Genomic DNA, 15,915 nt, shown 5'->3' with positions numbered 1-15,915 from the left:
TTGCAGAGGGAGGTGTTTAGTCCCAGGGTCCTTAGCTTATTGATGAGCTTTGGGGGCACTATGGTGTTGAACGCTGAGCTGTAGTCAATGAATAGCATTTTCATTGGTCTTCCTTTTGTCCAGGTGGGAAAGGGCAGTGTGGAGTGCAATAGAGATTGCATGATCTGTGGATCTGTTAGGACGGGTATGCAAAGTGGAGTGGGTCTAGGGTTTCTGGGATAATGGTGTTGATGTGAGCCATGACCAGCCTTTTAAAGCACTCCATGGCTACAGATGTGAGTGCTACGGGTCTGTAGTCATTTAGGCAGGTTACCTTAGTGTTCTTGGGCACAGGGACTATGGCGGTCTGCTTAAAACATGTTGGTATTACAGACTAAGACAGGGAGAGGTTGAAAATGTCAGTGAAGACACTTGCCAGTTGGTCAGCACATGCTCGCAGTACACATCCTGGTATTCCGTCTGGCCCTATGGCCTTGTGAATGTTGACCTGTTTAAAGGTCTTACTCACATCGGCTGAGGAGAACGTGATCACACAGTCTTCCAGAACAGCTGGTGCTCTCATGCATATTTCAGTGTTATTTGCCTCAAAGCGAGCATAGAAGTAGTTTAGCTCGTCTGGTAGGCTCGTGTCACCGGGCAGTTCTCAGCTGTGCTTCCCTTTGTAGTCTGTAATGGTTTGCAGGCCCTGCCACATCCCACGAGCGTCAGAACCGGTGTAGTACGACTCGATCTTAGTCCTGTATTGACGCTTTGCCTGTTTGATGGTTCGTCGGAGGGCTTTGCGGGATATATTATAAGCTTCCGGGTTAGTCCTGCTTCTTGAAAGCGCCAGCTTTCGCCTTTAACTCAGTGAGGATGTTGCCCGTAATCCATAGCTTCTGGTTGGGGTATGTACATACGGTCACTGTGGGGACGACGTCATCGATGCACTTATTGATGAAGCCAATGTCTGATGTGGTGTCCTCCTCAATGCCATCGGAGGAATCCTGGAACATATTCCAGTCTGTGCTAGCAAAACAGTCCTGTTGCTTAGCAACTGCTTCCTTTGACCACTTTTTTATTGATCTACTCACTGCTGCTTCCTGCTTCAATTTTGCTTGTAAGCAGGAATCAGAAGGATATAATTATGGTCAGGTTTGCCAAATGGAGGGCGAGGAGAGCTTTGTATGCGTCTCCTCATACCCTCGTAAAACTGACTATCCTACCGATCCTGACTTCGCCGATGTCATGTACAAAATAGCCTCCAACGCCCTACTCAGCAAACTGGATGTAGTCTATCACAGTGCCATCCGTTTGGTCACCAAAGCCCCACTGGTCATCCCCAAAGCCAACACCTCCTTTGGTGCCTTTCCTTCCAGTTCTCTGCTGCCAATGACTGGAAGGAATTGCAAAATCACTGAAGCTGGAGACTTATATCTCCCTCTCTAACTTTAAGCATCAGCTGTCAGAGCAGCTTACCGATCACTGTACCCGTACACAGCCCATCTGTCAATAGCACACCCAACTACCTCATCCCCATATTGTTATTTATCTACTTGCTCTTTTGCATCCCAGTATTTCTACTTGCACATCATCATCTGCACATCTATCACTCCAGTGTTCATTTGCTAAATTGTAATTATTTCTTCTCCTCGTTTATGTCACACTGCTTTGTTTTATCTTGTCCAGGTCGCAGTTGTAAATGAGAACTTGTTCTCAACTGGCCTACCTGGTTAAATAAAGGTGAAATAAAAAAATAAAAAATAAAAAAGAGAAGAGAGCAGAACAGAACCATACAGAGCAGAGAAGAACAGAACAGAGCCAAACAGAGCAGAGAAGAACAGAACCAAACAGAGCAGAGAAGAACAGAACAGAGCCAAACAGAGCAGAGAAGAACAGAACAGAACCAAACAGAGCAGAGAAGAACAGAAAAGAGCCAAACAGAGCAGAGAAGAACAGAACAGAACCAAACAGAGCAGAGAAGAACAGAACAGAACCAAACAGAGCAGAGAAGAACAGAACAGAGCCAAACAGAGCAGAGAAGAACAGAACAGAACCAAACAGAGCAGAGAAGAACAGAAAAGAGCCAAACAGAGCAGAGAAGAACAGAACAGAACCAAACAGAGCAGAGAAGAACAGAACAGAACCAAACAGAGCAGAGAAGAACAGAACAGAGCCAAAAAGAGCAGAGAAGAACAGAACAGAACCAAACAGAGCAGAGAAGAACAGAACAGAACCAAACAGAGCAGAGAAGAACAGAACAGAACAGAGCAGAGAAGAACAGAACAGAACAGAGCAGAGAAGAACAGAACAGAACCAAACAGAGCAGAGAAGAACAGAACAGAACCAAACAGAGCAGAGAAGAACAGAACAGAACAGAACCAAACAGAGCAGAGAAGAGCAGAACAGAACAGAACAGAACCAAACAGAGCAGAACAGAACCAAACAGAGCAGAACAGAACCAAACAGAGCAGAACATAACCAAACAGAGCAGAACAGAACAGACCCAAACAGAGCAGAACAGAGCAGAACCAAACAGAGTAGAACATAACAGAACAAAACAGAGCAGAAGAGAACCAAACAGAGCAGAACAGAACAGAACCAAACAGAGCTGAACAGAACCAAACAGAGCAGAACAGAACCAAACAGAGCAGAACAGAACCAAACAGAGCAGAACATAATAGAACCAAACAGAGCAGAACATAACAGAACCAAACAGAACAGAACCAAACAGAGCAGAACAGAACAGAACCAAACAGAGCAGAACAAACAGAGCAGAACAGAGCAGAACAGAACCAAACAGAGCAGAACAGAGCAGAACAGAACCAAACAGAGCAGAACAGAACATAATAGAACCAAGCAGAACAGAACAGAACCAAACAGAGCTGAACAGAACCAAACAGAGCAGAACAGAACCAAACAGAGCAGAACAGAGCTGAACAGAACCAAACAGAGCAGAACAGAACCAAACAGAACAGAACATAACAGAACCAAACAGAGCAGAACATAATAGAACCAAACAGAACAGAACAGAACCAAACAGAACAGAACATAACAGAACCAAACAGAGCAGAACCAAACAGAGCAGAACCAAACAGAGAAGAACCAAACAGAGAAGAACAGAACAGAACCAAACAGAGCAGAACAGACCCAAACAGAGCAGAACAGAGCAGAACAGAACCAAACAGAGCAGAACAGAACCAAACAGAGCAAAACAGAGCAGAACAGAAAGGTGAAGAGGAGATTGATCCCTGATCTGTTTCACCAGTCTTGTGCTTATCTCCCCCACCAGGTGTCTCCTATTTCCTCCATTATCCCCAGTGTATTTATACCTGCTTTTTCTGGTTGTCCGTTGCCAGTTCGTCTTGTTTTGTCAGGTCTTACCAGCGTGTTTCCTGTTTCTCCTGTTCAAGTTCTAGTTTTCTAGTCTTCCCGGTTCCAACCTTTCTGCCTGTCCTGGCCCTGAGCCTGCCTGCCGTTCTGGCCCTGAGCCTGCCTGCCGTTCTAGCCCTGAGCCTGCCTGCCGTTCTGGCCCTGAGCCTGCCTGCCGTTCTGGCCCTGAGCCTGCCTGCCGTTCTAGCCCTGAGCCTGCCTGCCGTTCTGGCCCTGAGCCTGCCTGCCGTTCTGGCCCTGAGCCTGCCTGCCGTTCTGGCCCTGAGCCTGCCTGCCGCTCTGGCCCTGAGCCTACCTGCCGTTCTGGCCCTGAGCCTGCCTGCCGTTCTGGCCCTGAGCCTGCCTGCCGTTCTGGCCCTGAGCCTACCTGCCGTTCTGGCCCTGAGCCTGCCTGCCGTTCTGGCCCTGAGCCTGCCTGCCGTTCTGGCCCTGAGCCTGCCTGCCGCTCTGGCCCTGAGCCTGCCTGCCGTTCTGACCCTGAGCCTGCCTGCCTTTCTGGCCCTGAGCCTGCCTGCCTTTCTGGCCCTGAGCCTGCCTGCCGTCCTGGCCCTGAGCCTGCCTGCCGTCCTGGCCCTGAGCCTGCCTGCCGTCCTGGCCCTGAGCCTGCCTGCCGTTCTGGCCCTGAGCCTGCCTGCCGTCCTGGCCCTGAGCCTGCCTGCCGTCCTGGCCCTGAGCCTGCCTGCCGTCCTGGCCCTGATAGACTCTGTCTTGGACTTATGAACCCCTGCCTGAAAGTGTCCCTATGTTATAATAAATATTCTGAGACCCGAACCATCCGACTCCTGTATCTGCATCTAGGTCAAGTGCTGAGTCGTGACAGAGATGTTCTCAGCTTAAAGTGTATCTTGAATCTGTAGTCCAGGATAAAGAAGGAGAAGGTTCTTACCTTGAAGTGTATCTTCACTCTGTAGTCCACTCCTTCCTTCATGGTGAAACTCTTCTTCTTCAGAGCCTCCGGGTCACCTGCAGGTCAACACCATGACAACGTGAGGTCAACAGATGAGGTTATCACTTCAATATTCAAACACAACAGCCAAACTGCTGATGATATCCATACATTCTCTGTGTCTGGTATCTGACTGTTCTCTGTGTCTGGTCTCTGACTGTTCTCTGTGTCTGGTCTCTGACTGTTCTCTGTGTCTGGTCTCTGACTGTTCTCTGTGTCTCTGACTGTTCTCTGTGTCTCTGACTGTTCTCTGTGTCTGGTCTCTGACTGTTCTCTGTGTCTGGTCTCTGACTGTTCTCTGTGTCTCTGACTGTTCTCTGTGTCTCTGACTGTTCTCTGTGTCTCTGACTGTTCTCTGTGTCTGGTCTCTGACTGTTCTCTGTGTCTCTGACTGTTCTCTGTGTCTCTGACTGTTCTCTGTGTCTGGTCTCTGACTGTTCTCTGTGTCTGGTCTCTGACTGTTCTCTGTGTCTGGTCTCTGACTGTTCTCTGTGTCTCTGACTGTTCTCTGTGTCTGGTCTCTGACTGTTCTCTGTGTCTCTGACTGTTCTCTGTGTCTGGTCTCTGACTGTTCTCTGTGTCTGGTCTCTGACTGTTCTCTGTGTCTGGTCTCTGACTGTTCTCTGTGTCTGGTCTCTGACTGTTCTCTGTGTCTGGTCTCTGACTGTTCTCTGTGTCTGGTCTCTGGCTGTTCTCTGTGTCTGGTCTCTGGCTGTTCTCTGTGTCTGGTCTCTAACTGTTCTCTGTGTCTGGTCTCTGGCTGTTCTCTGTGTCTGGTCTCTGGCTGTTCTCTGTGTCTGGTCTCTGACTGTTCTCTGTGTCTGGTCTCTGACTGTTCTCTGTGTCTGGTCTCTGACTGTTCTCTGTGTCTGGTCTCTGACTGTTCTCTGTGTCTGGTCTCTGACTGTTCTCTGTGTCTGGTCTCTGGCTGTTCTCTGTGTCTGGTCTCTGGCTGTTCTCTGTGTCTGGTCTCTAACTGTTCTCTGTGTCTGGTCTCTGGCTGTTCTCTGTGTCTGGTCTCTGACTGTTCTCTGTGTCTGTTCTCTGGCTGTTCTCTGTGTCTGGTCTCTGACTGTTCTCTGTGTCTGGTCTCTGACTGTTCTCTGTGTCTGGTCTCTGACTGTTCTCTGTGTCTGTTCTCTGACTGTTCTCTGTGTCTGGTCTCTGACTGTTCTCTGTCTCTCTGACTGTTCTCTGTGTCTGGTCTCTGACTGTTCTCTGTGTCTGGTCTCTGACTGTTCTCTGTGTCTGGTCTCTGACTGTTCTCTGTGTCTGGTCTCTGACTGTTCTCTGTGTCTGGTCTCTGACTGTTCTCTGTGTCTCTGATTGTTCTCTGTGTCTGGTCTCTGACTGTTCTCTGTGTCTGGTCTCTGACTGTTCTCTGTGTCTCTGACTGTTCTCTGTGTCTGGGTTCTGACTGTTCTCTGTTTCTGGTCTCTAACTGTTCTCTGTGTCTGGTCTCTGACTGTTCTCTGTGTCTAGTCTCTGACTGTTCTCTGGACAGTGTATTTACAGGGGAAGGGGGAAGAAGAGGAGAGATACATGGAGAGAGATGTAGAGAACAGAGGGAAGGAGGAAGCAGTAGAGATACAAGGAGAGATCAGAGGGAAGGAGGAAGCAGTAGAGATAAAAGGAGAGATGTAGTGAACAGAGGGAAGGAGGAAGCAGTAGAGATAAAAGGAGAGATGTAGAGAACAGAGGGAAGGAGGAAGCAGTAGAGATACAAGGAGAGAACAGAGGGAAGGAGGAAGCAGTAGAGATAAAAGGAGAGAACAGAGGGAAGGAGGGAAGCAGTAGAGATAAAAGGAGAGATGTAGTGAACAGAGGGAAGGAGGAAGCAGTAGAGATAAAAGGAGAGAACAGAGGGAAGGAGGAAGCAGTAGAGATAAAAGGAGAGATGTAGAGAACAGAGGGAAGGAGGAAGCAGTAGAGATACAAGGAGAGAACAGAGGGAAGGAGGAAGCAGTAGAGATAAAAGGAGAGATGTAGTGAACAGAGGGAAGGAGGAAGCAGTAGAGATAAAAGGAGAGAACAGAGGGAAGGAGGAAGCAGTAGAGATAAAAGGAGAGAACAGAGGGAAGGAGGAAGCAGTAGAGATAAAAGGAGAGATGTAGTGAACAGAGGGAAGGAGGAAGCAGTAGAGATAAAAGGAGAGAACAGAGGGAAGGAGGAAGCAGTAGAGATAAAAGGAGAGAACAGAGGGAAGGAGGAAGCAGTAGAGATAAAAGGGAAAGGACAGCACTGATGTGTTGTGGTACACACACACACACACACACACACACACACACACACACACACACACACACACACACACACACACACACACACACACACACACACACAGCCCTGCCCCCTGCCTCCCTAGACCTAGTTTAACAGTAACTCCAGGTATTACCAGTTAACATCAAAGTCACATCAGACAACCATTACACTCTCTCCCTTCCTCCCTCTCTGAAGACAGGATCAGACATTGGTTCTCACTGTGTTTCTCCCTCTCGCTCACCCTCCCTCTCTCCCTTCCTCCCTCTCTGAAGACAGGATCAGACATTGGTTCTCACTGTGTTTCTCCCTCTCGCTCACCCTCCCTCTCTCCCTTCCTCCCTCTCTGAAGACAGGATCAGACATTGGTTCTCACTGTGTTTCTCCCTCTCGCTCACCCTCCCTCTCTCCCTTCCTCCCTCTCTGAAGACAGGATCAGACATTGGTTCTCACTGTGTTTCTCCCTCTCGCTCACCCTCCCTCTCTCCCTTCCTCCCTCTCTGAAGACAGGATCAGACATTGGTTCTCACTGTGTTTCTCCCTCTCGCTCACCCTCCCTCTCTCCCTTCCTCCCTCTCTGAAGACAGGATCAGACATTGGTTCTCACTGTGTTTCTCCCTCTCGCTCACCCTCCCTCTCTCCCTCTCTCCCTCTCTGAAGACAGGATCAGACATTGGTTCTCACTGTGTTTCTCCCTCTCGCTCACCCTCCCTCTCTCCCTCTCTACCTCTCCCTCTCTACCTGGTAAAAACCCACAAGCTGCAGACAGAGAGAACCAGCACATCACACGCAGGTTTATCAGGCATCTCTTTTCCCTCTCTGTCTCTCTCACCCTCTCTGTCTCTCTCAACCTCCCTCCCTCTCTCTCTCTCACCCTCTCTGTCTCTCTCTCTCTCTCTCTCACCCTCTATGTCTCTCTCTCTCTCTCTCACCCTCTCTGTCTCTCTCTCTCTCTCTCACCCTCTCTCTCTCTCTCTCTCTCTCTCTCTCTCTCTCACCCTCTCTGTCTCTCTCACCCTCTCTGTCTCTCTCACCCTCTCTGTCTCTCTCACCCTCTCTCTCACCCTCTCTGTCTCACCCTCTCTGTCTCTCTCACCCTCTCTGTCTCTCTCTCTCTCTCTCTCTCTCTCTCTCTCACCCTCTATGTCTCTCTCTCTCTCTCTCTCTCTCCACCCTCTCTCTCTCTCTCTCTCTCTCACCCTCTCTGTCTCTCTCACCCTCTCTCTCTCTCTCTCTCACCCTCTCTCTCTCAACCTCCCTCCCTCTCTCTCACCCTCTCTGTCTCTCTCTCTCTCTCTCTCACCCTCTCTCTCTCTCAACCTCCCTCCCTCTCTCTCACCCTCTCTGTCTCTCTCTCTCTCTCTCTCACCCTCTCTGTCTCTCTCTCTCTCTCTCTCACCCTATCTGTCTCTCTCAACCTCCCTCCTCTCTCTCACCCTCTCTGTCTCTCTCAACCTCCCTCCCTCTCTCTCTCTCTCTCTCTCACCCTCTCTCTCTCTCAACCTCCCTCCCTCTCTCTCACCCTATCTGTCTCTCTCAACCTCCCTCCCTCTCTCTCACCCTCTCTGTCTCTCTCAACCTCCCTCCCTCTCTCTCTCACCCTCTCTGTCTCTCTCACCCTCCCTCTCTCTCCATCCCTACCCCTCAGTTTTCCTCTCTCTCATTTCGGTCTCATCTTTCCATCAGAAAATCCTTTGACACTATATAGAATAGGTTGTAGAGAGAATGGAGGGGGAACATCGTAGAGGAGGGAGGGAGGTAGCTCCACCCCCTCTCTCTACTATTAAAGATGAAGGAGGAGCATGGTGGTAGCTCCACCCCTCTCTCTACTAGTAATGAGGAGCATGGTGGTAGCTCCACCCCTCTCTACTATTAAAGATGAAGGAGGAGCATGGTGGTAGCTCCACCCCCTCTCTCTACTATTAAAGATGAAGGAGGAGCATGGTGGTAGCTCCACCCCTCTCTCTACTAGTAAGGAGGAACATGGTGGTAGCTCCACCCCCTCTCTCTACTAGTAATGAGGAGCATGGTGGTAGCTCCACCCCTCTCTCTACTAGTAAAGATGAAGGAGGAGCATGGTGGTAGCTCCACCCCCTCTCTCTACTATTAAAGATGAAGGAGGAGCATGGTGGTAGCTCCACCCCCTCTCTCTACTAGTAATGAGGAGCATGGTGGTAGCTCCACCCCCTCTATCTACTATTAAAGATGAAGGAGGAGCATGGTGGTAGCTCCACCCCCTCTCTCTACTAGTAATGAGGAGCATGGTGGTAGCTCCACCCCCTCTCTCTACTAGTAAAGATGGAGGAGGATCATGGTGGTAGCTCCACCCCCTCTCTCTACTAGTAAATATGGAGGAGGAGCATGGTGGTAGCTCCACCCCCTGTCTCGACTAGTAATGAAGAGCATGGTGGTAGCTCCACCCCTCTCTCTACTAGTAAGGAGGAGCATGGTGGTAGCTCCACCCCCTCTCTCTACTAGTAAGGAGGAACATGGTGGTAGCTCCACCCCCTCTCTCTACTAGTAAGGAGGAGCATGGTGGTAGCTCCACCCCCTCTCTCTACTAGTAAGGAGGAGCATGGTGGTAGCTCCACCCCCTCTCTCTACTAGTAATGAGGAGCATGGTGGTAGCTCCACCCCCCTCTCTCTACTCGTAAAGATGAAGGAGGAGCATGGTGGTAGCTCCACCCCCTCTCGCTACTAGTAAGGAGGAGCATGGTGGTAGCTCCACCCCCTCTCTCTACTAGTAAGGAGGAGCATGGTGGTAGCTCCACCCCCTCTCTCTACTAGTAAGGAGGAGCATGGTGGTAGCTCCACCCCCTCTCTCTACTAGTAAGGAGGAGCATGGTGGTAGCTCCACCCCCTCTCTCTACTAGTAAGGAGGAGCATGGTGGTAGCTCCACCCCCTCTCTCTACTAGTAAGGAGGAGCATGGTGGTAGCTCCACCCCTCTCTTTACTAGTAAGGAGGAGCATGGTGGTAGCTCCTCCATAAGCCTTCAATGTCATTTTTAGAGAATTTGGCCGTGCGTCCAACCGGCCTCACAACCGCAGACCACGTGTATGGCGTCGTGTGGGCAAGTGGTTTGCTGATGTGAACGTCCTGTTTATTATCTATTGTCACACCCTGATCTGTTTCACCTGTCTTGTAATTGTCTCCACCCCCCTCCAAGTGTCGCCCATCTTCCCCATTATCCCCAGTGTATTTATACCTGTGTTCTCTGTTTGTCTGTTGCCAGTTCGTCTTGTTTGACCACTCTGCCTGCCGTCCTGTACCTGACCCTGTCTGCCGTCCTGTACCTTACCCTGAGCCTGTCTGCCTTCCTGTACCTGACCCTGAGCCTGCCTGTCATCCTGTACCTTACCCTGAGCCTGCCTGCCATCCTGTACCTGACCCTGAGCCTGCCTGCCATCCTGTACCTGACCCTGAGCCTGCCTATCATCCTGTACCTTACCCTGACCCTGAGCCTGCCTGCCGTCCTGTACCTTACCCTGAGCCTGCCGTCCTGTACCTTACCCTGATCCTGCCTGCCGTCCTGTACCTTACCCTGAGCCTGCCTGCCGTCCTGTACCTTACCCTGAGCCTGCCGTCCTGTACCTTACCCTGATCCTGCATGTCATCCTGTACCTTACCCTGATCCTGCCTGCCGTCCTGTACCTTACCCTGACCCTGAGCCTGCCATCCTGCACCTTACCCTGACGTCCTGTACCTTACCCTGAGCCTGCCGTCCTGTACCTTACCCTGCCGTCCTGTACCTTACCCTGATCCTGCCTGCCGTCCTGTACCTTACCCTGAGCCTGCCTGCCATCCTGTACCTTACCCTGACCCTGAGCCTGCCATCCTGCACCTTACCCTGACGTCCTGTACCTTACCCTGAGCCTGCCGTCCTGTACCTTACCCTGATCCTGCCTGCCGTCCTGTACCTTACCCTGAGCCTGCCTGCCGTCCTGTACCTTACCCTGCCGTCCTGTACCTTACCCTGATCCTGCCTGCCGTCCTGTACCTTACCCTGAGCCTGCCTATCATCCTGTACCTTACCCTGACCCTGAGCCTGCCTGCCGTCCTGTACCTTACCCTGAGCCTGCCGTCCTGTACCTTACCCTGATCCTGCCTGCCGTCCTGTACCTTACCCTGAGCCTGCCTGCCGTCCTGTACCTTACCCTGCCGTCCTGTACCTTACCCTGATCCTGCCTGCCGTCCTGTACCTTACCCTGAGCCTGCCTGCCATCCTGTACCTTACCCTGACCCTGAGCCTGCCGTCCTGTACCTGACCCTGAGCCTGCCGTCCTGTACCTGACCCTGACGTCCTGTACCTGACCCTGAGCCTGCCGTCCTGTACCTGACCCTGAGCCTGCCGTCCTGTACCTGACCCTGACGTCCTGTACCTGACCCTGAGCCTGCCGTCCTGTACCTGACCCTGAGCCTGCCGTCCTGTACCTGACCCTGCCGTCCTGTACCTGACCCTGACGTCCTGTACCTGACCCTGAGCCTGCCGTCCTGTACCTGACCCTGAGCCTGCCGTCCTGTACCTGACCCTGAGCCTGCCGTCCTGTACCTGACCCTGAGCCTGCCGTCCTGTACCTGACCCTGACGTCCTGTACCTGACCCTGCCGTCCTGTACCTGACCCTGCCGTCCTGTACCTGACCCTGCCGTCCTGTACCTGACCCTGCCGTCCTGTACCTGACCCTGCCGTCCTGTACCTTACCCTGACGTCCTGTACCTGACCCTGCCGTCCTGTACCTGACCCTGACGTCCTGTACCTGACCCTGACGTCCTGTACCTGACCCTGCCGTCCTGTACCTGACCCTGACGTCCTGTACCTGACCCTGACGTCCTGTACCTGACCCTGACGTCCTGTACCTGACCCTGACGTCCTGTACCTGACCCTGAGCCTGCCGTCCTGTACCTGACCCTGAGCCTGCCTGCCATCCTGTACCTTACCCTGACCCTGAGCCTGCCTGCCATCCTGTACCTGACCCTGACGTCGTGTACCTGACCCTGAGCCTGCCGTCCTGTACCTGACCCTGAGCCTGCCGTCCTGTACCTGACCCTGACATCCTGTACCTGACGTCCTGTACCTGACCCTGACGTCCTGTACCTGACCCTGACGTCCTGTACCTGACCCTGACGTCCTGTACCTGACCCAGAGCCTGCAGTCCTGTACCTGACCCTGACGTCCTGTACCTGACCCTGACGTCCTGTACCTGACCCTGACGTCCTGTACCTGACCCTGCCGTCCTGTACCTGACCCTGCCGTCCTGTACCTGACCCTGCCGTCCTGTACCTGACCCTGAGCCTGCCGTCCTGTACCTGACCCTGACGTCCTGTACCTGACCCTGAGCCTGCCGTCCTATACCTGACCCTGACGTCCTGTACCTGACCCTGAGCCTGCCGTCCTGTACCTGACCCTGAGCCTGCCATCCTGTACCTGACCTGACGTCCTGTACCTGACCCTGACGTCCTGTACCTGACCCTGCCATCCTGTACCTGACCTGACATCCTGTACCTGACCCTGCCGTCCTGTACCTGACCCTGCCGTCCTGTACCTGACCTGACGTCCTGTACCTGACCCTGCCGTCCTGTACCTGACCTGACGTCCTGTACCTGACCCTGACGTCCTGTACCTGACCCTGACGTCCTGTACCTGACCCTGACGCCCTGAACCGGACCCTGACGTCCTGAACCGGACCCTGACGTCCTGTACCTGACCCTGACGTCCTGTACCTGACCCTGACGTCCTGTACCTGTCCCTGACGTCCTGTACCTGTCCCTGACGTCCTGTACCTGACCCTGACGTCCTGTACCTGACCCTGACGTCCTGTACCTGACCCTGCCGTCCTGTACCTGACCCTGCCGTCCTGTACCTTACCCTGACGTCCTGTACCTGACCCTGCCGTCCTGTACCTGACCCTGACGTCCTGTACCTGACCCTGACGTCCTGTACCTGACCCTGACGTCCTGTACCTGACCCTGACGTCCTGTACCTGACCCTGACGTCCTGTACCTGACCCTGACGCCTGTACCTGACCCTGACGTCCTGTACCTGACCCTGAGCCTGCCGTCCTGTACCTGACCCTGAGCCTGCCGTCCTGTACCTGACCCTGACGTCCTGTACCTGACCCTGAGCCTGCCGTCCTGTACCTGACCCTGAGCCTGCCGTCCTGTACCTGACCCTGACATCCTGTACCTGACGTCCTGTACCTGACCCTGACGTCCTGTACCTGACCCTGACGTCCTGTACCTGACCCAGAGCCTGCAGTCCTGTACCTGACCCTGACGTCCTGTACCTGACCCTGACGTCCTGTACCTGACCCTGACGTCCTGTACCTGACCCTGCCGTCCTGTACCTGACCCTGCCGTCCTGTACCTGACCCTGCCGTCCTGTACCTGACCCTGACGTCCTGTACCTGACCCTGACGTCCTGTACCTGACCCTGAGCCTGCCGTCCTATACCTGACCCTGACGTCCTGTACCTGACCCTGAGCCTGCCGTCCTGTACCTGACCCTGAGCCTGCCATCCTGTACCTGACCTGACGTCCTGTACCTGACCCTGACGTCCTGTACCTGACCCTGCCATCCTGTACCTGACCTGACATCCTGTACCTGACCCTGCCGTCCTGTACCTGACCCTGCCATCCTGTACCTGACCTGACGTCCTGTACCTGAGCCTGCCGATCTGTACCTGACCCTGCCATCCTGTACCTGACCCTGACGTCCTGAACCGGACCCTGACGTCCTGAACCGGACCCTGACGTCCTGTACCTGACCCTGACGTCCTGTACCTGTCCCTGACGTCCTGTACCTGTCCCTGACGTCCTGTACCTGACCCTGACGTCCTGTACCTGACCCTGCCGTCCTGTACCTGACCCTGCCGTCCTGTACCTGACCCTGCCGTCCTGTACCTTACCCTGACGTCCTGTACCTGACCCTGTTGTCCTGTACCTGACCCTGACGTCCTGTACCTGACCCTGACGTCCTGTACCTGACCCTGCCGTCCTGTACCTGACCCTGACGTCCTGTACCTGACCCTGACGTCCTGTACCTGACCCTGACGTCCTGTACCTGACCCTGAGCCTGCCGTCCTGTACCTGACCCTGAGCCTGCCGTCCTGTACCTGACCCTGACGTCCTGTACCTGACCCTGAGCGTGCCGTCCTGTACCTGACCCTGAGCCTGCCGTCCTGTACCTGACCCTGACGTCCTGTACCTGACCCTGAGCCTGCCGTCCTGTACCTGACCCTGAGCCTGCCGTCCTGTACCTGACCCTGACTTCCTGTACCTGACCCTGAGCCTGCCGTCCTATACCTGACCCTGACGTCCTGTACCTGACCCTGACGTCCTGTACCTGACCCTGAGCCTGCCGTCCTGTACCTGACCCTGAGCCTGCCGTCCTGTACCTGACCCTGAGCCTGCCGTCCTGTACCTGACCCTGACGTCCTGTACCTGACGTCCTGTACCTGACCCTGACGTCCTGTACCTGACCCTGCCGTCCTGTACCTGACCCTGACGTCCTGTACCTGACCCTGACGTGTACCTGACCCTGAAGTCCTGACCTGACCCTGACGTCCTGTACCTGACCCTGACGTCCTGTACCTGACCCTGACGTCCTGTACCTGACCCTGGCGTCCTGTACCTTACCCTGCCGTCCTGTACCTGACCCTGAGCCTGCCTGCCGTCCTGTACCTTACCCTGAGCCTGCCGTCCTGTACCTTACCCTGATCCTGCCTGTCATCCTGTACCTGACCCTGAGCCTGCCTGCCATCCTGTACCTGACCCTGAGCCTGCCTATCATCCTGTACCTTACCCTGACCCTGAGCCTGCCTGCCGTCCTGTACCTTACCCTGAGCCTGCCGTCCTGTACCTTACCCTGATCCTGCCTGCCGTCCTGTACCTTACCCTGAGCCTGCCTGTCGTCCTGTACCTTACCCTGAGCCTGCCGTCCTGTACCTTACCCTGCCTGTCATCCTGTACCTTACCCTGATCCTGCCTGCCGTCCTGTACCTTACCCTGACCCTGAGCCTGCCATCCTGCACCTTACCCTAACGTCCTGTACCTTACCCTGAGCCTGCCGTCCTGTACCTTACCCTGATCCTGCCTGCCGTCCTGTACCTTACCCTGAGCCTGCCTGCCGTCCTGAACCTTACCCTGCCGTCCTGTACCTTACCCTGATCCTGCCTGCCGTCCTGTACCTCACCCTGAGCCTGCCTGCCATCCTGTACCTTACCCTGACCCTGAGCCTGCCATCCTGCACCTTACCCTGACGTCCTGTACCTGACCCTGACGTCCTGTACCTGACCCTGAGCCTGCCGTCCTGTACCTGACCCTGAGCCTGCCGTCCTGTACCTGACCCTGCCGTCCTGTACCTGACCCTGACGTCCTGTACCTGACACTGAGCCTGCCGTCCTGTACCTGACCCTGACCCTGACGTCCTGTACCTGACCCTGAGCCTGCCGTCCTGTACCTGACCCTGAGCCTGCCGTCCTGTACCTGACCTTGACTGCCGTCCTGTACCTTACCCTGATCCTGCCTGCCGTCCTGTACCTTACCCTGAGCCTGCCTGCCGTCCTGTACCTTACCCTGCCGTCCTGTACCTTACCCTGATCCTGCCTGCCGTCCTGTACCTTACCCTGAGCCTGCCTGCCGTCCTGTACCTTACCCTGAGCCTGCCTATCATCCTGTACCTTACCCTGACCCTGAGCCTGCCTGCCGTCCTGTACCTTACCCTGAGCCTGCCGTCCTGTACCTTACCCTGATCCTGCCTGTCATCCTGTACCTTACCCTGATCCTGCCTGTCATCCTGTACCTTACCCTGACCCTGAGCCTGCCATCCTGCACCTTACCCTGACGTCCTGTACCTTACCCTGAGCCTGCCGTCCTGTACCTTACCCTGATCCTGCCTGCCGTCCTGTACCTTACCCTGAGCCTGCCTGCCGTCCTGTACCTTACCCTGCCGTCCTGTACCTTACCCTGATCCTGCCTGCCGTCCTGTACCTTACCCTGAACCTGCCTGCCATCCTGTACCTTACCCTGACCCTGCCATCCTGCACCTTACCCTGACGTCCTGTACCTGACCCTGATGTCCTGTACCTGACCCTGAGCCTGCCGTCCTGTACCTGACCCTGAGCCTGCCGTCCTGTACCTGACCCTGACGTCCTGTACCTGACCCTGAGCCTGCCGTCCTGTACCTGACCCTGAGCCTGCCGTCCTGTACCTGACCCTGCCGTCCTGTACCTGACCCTGAGCCTGCCGTCCTGTACCTGACCCTGACGTCCTGTACCTGACCCTGCCGTCCTGTACCTGACCCTGCCGTCCTGTACCTGACCCTGCCGTCCTGTACCTTAC

At 54.3% G+C, this 15,915-nt stretch overlaps 1 protein-coding gene across 1 annotated transcript in view; it reads right to left on the bottom strand.

The window, feature by feature from the left end:
- The window catches only part of LOC118382377 (rho GDP-dissociation inhibitor 2-like), a 30,724-nt gene extending 17,455 nt beyond the window's left edge, over positions 1–13,269 (bottom strand). The window contains exons 1-2 of the mRNA XM_052516422.1: positions 13,218–13,269; positions 4,259–4,335 (exon numbers count right to left, since the gene is read on the bottom strand). Coding sequence (XP_052372382.1) covers positions 4,259–4,335; positions 13,218–13,269 — 129 coding nt within the window. The remainder of the gene's footprint in view (positions 1–4,258; positions 4,336–13,217) is intronic.
- Between the last annotated feature and the right edge of the window lie 2,646 nt (positions 13,270–15,915).

Source organism: Oncorhynchus keta, unplaced genomic scaffold, assembly GCF_023373465.1.
Source record: "Oncorhynchus keta strain PuntledgeMale-10-30-2019 unplaced genomic scaffold, Oket_V2 Un_scaffold_4354_pilon_pilon, whole genome shotgun sequence".
In the NCBI taxonomy this organism is placed as follows: domain Eukaryota; kingdom Metazoa; phylum Chordata; class Actinopteri; order Salmoniformes; family Salmonidae; genus Oncorhynchus; species Oncorhynchus keta.
Note: the sequence above shows the minus strand (reverse complement) of the source record. Positions and strands in the feature narration are given on the sequence as shown.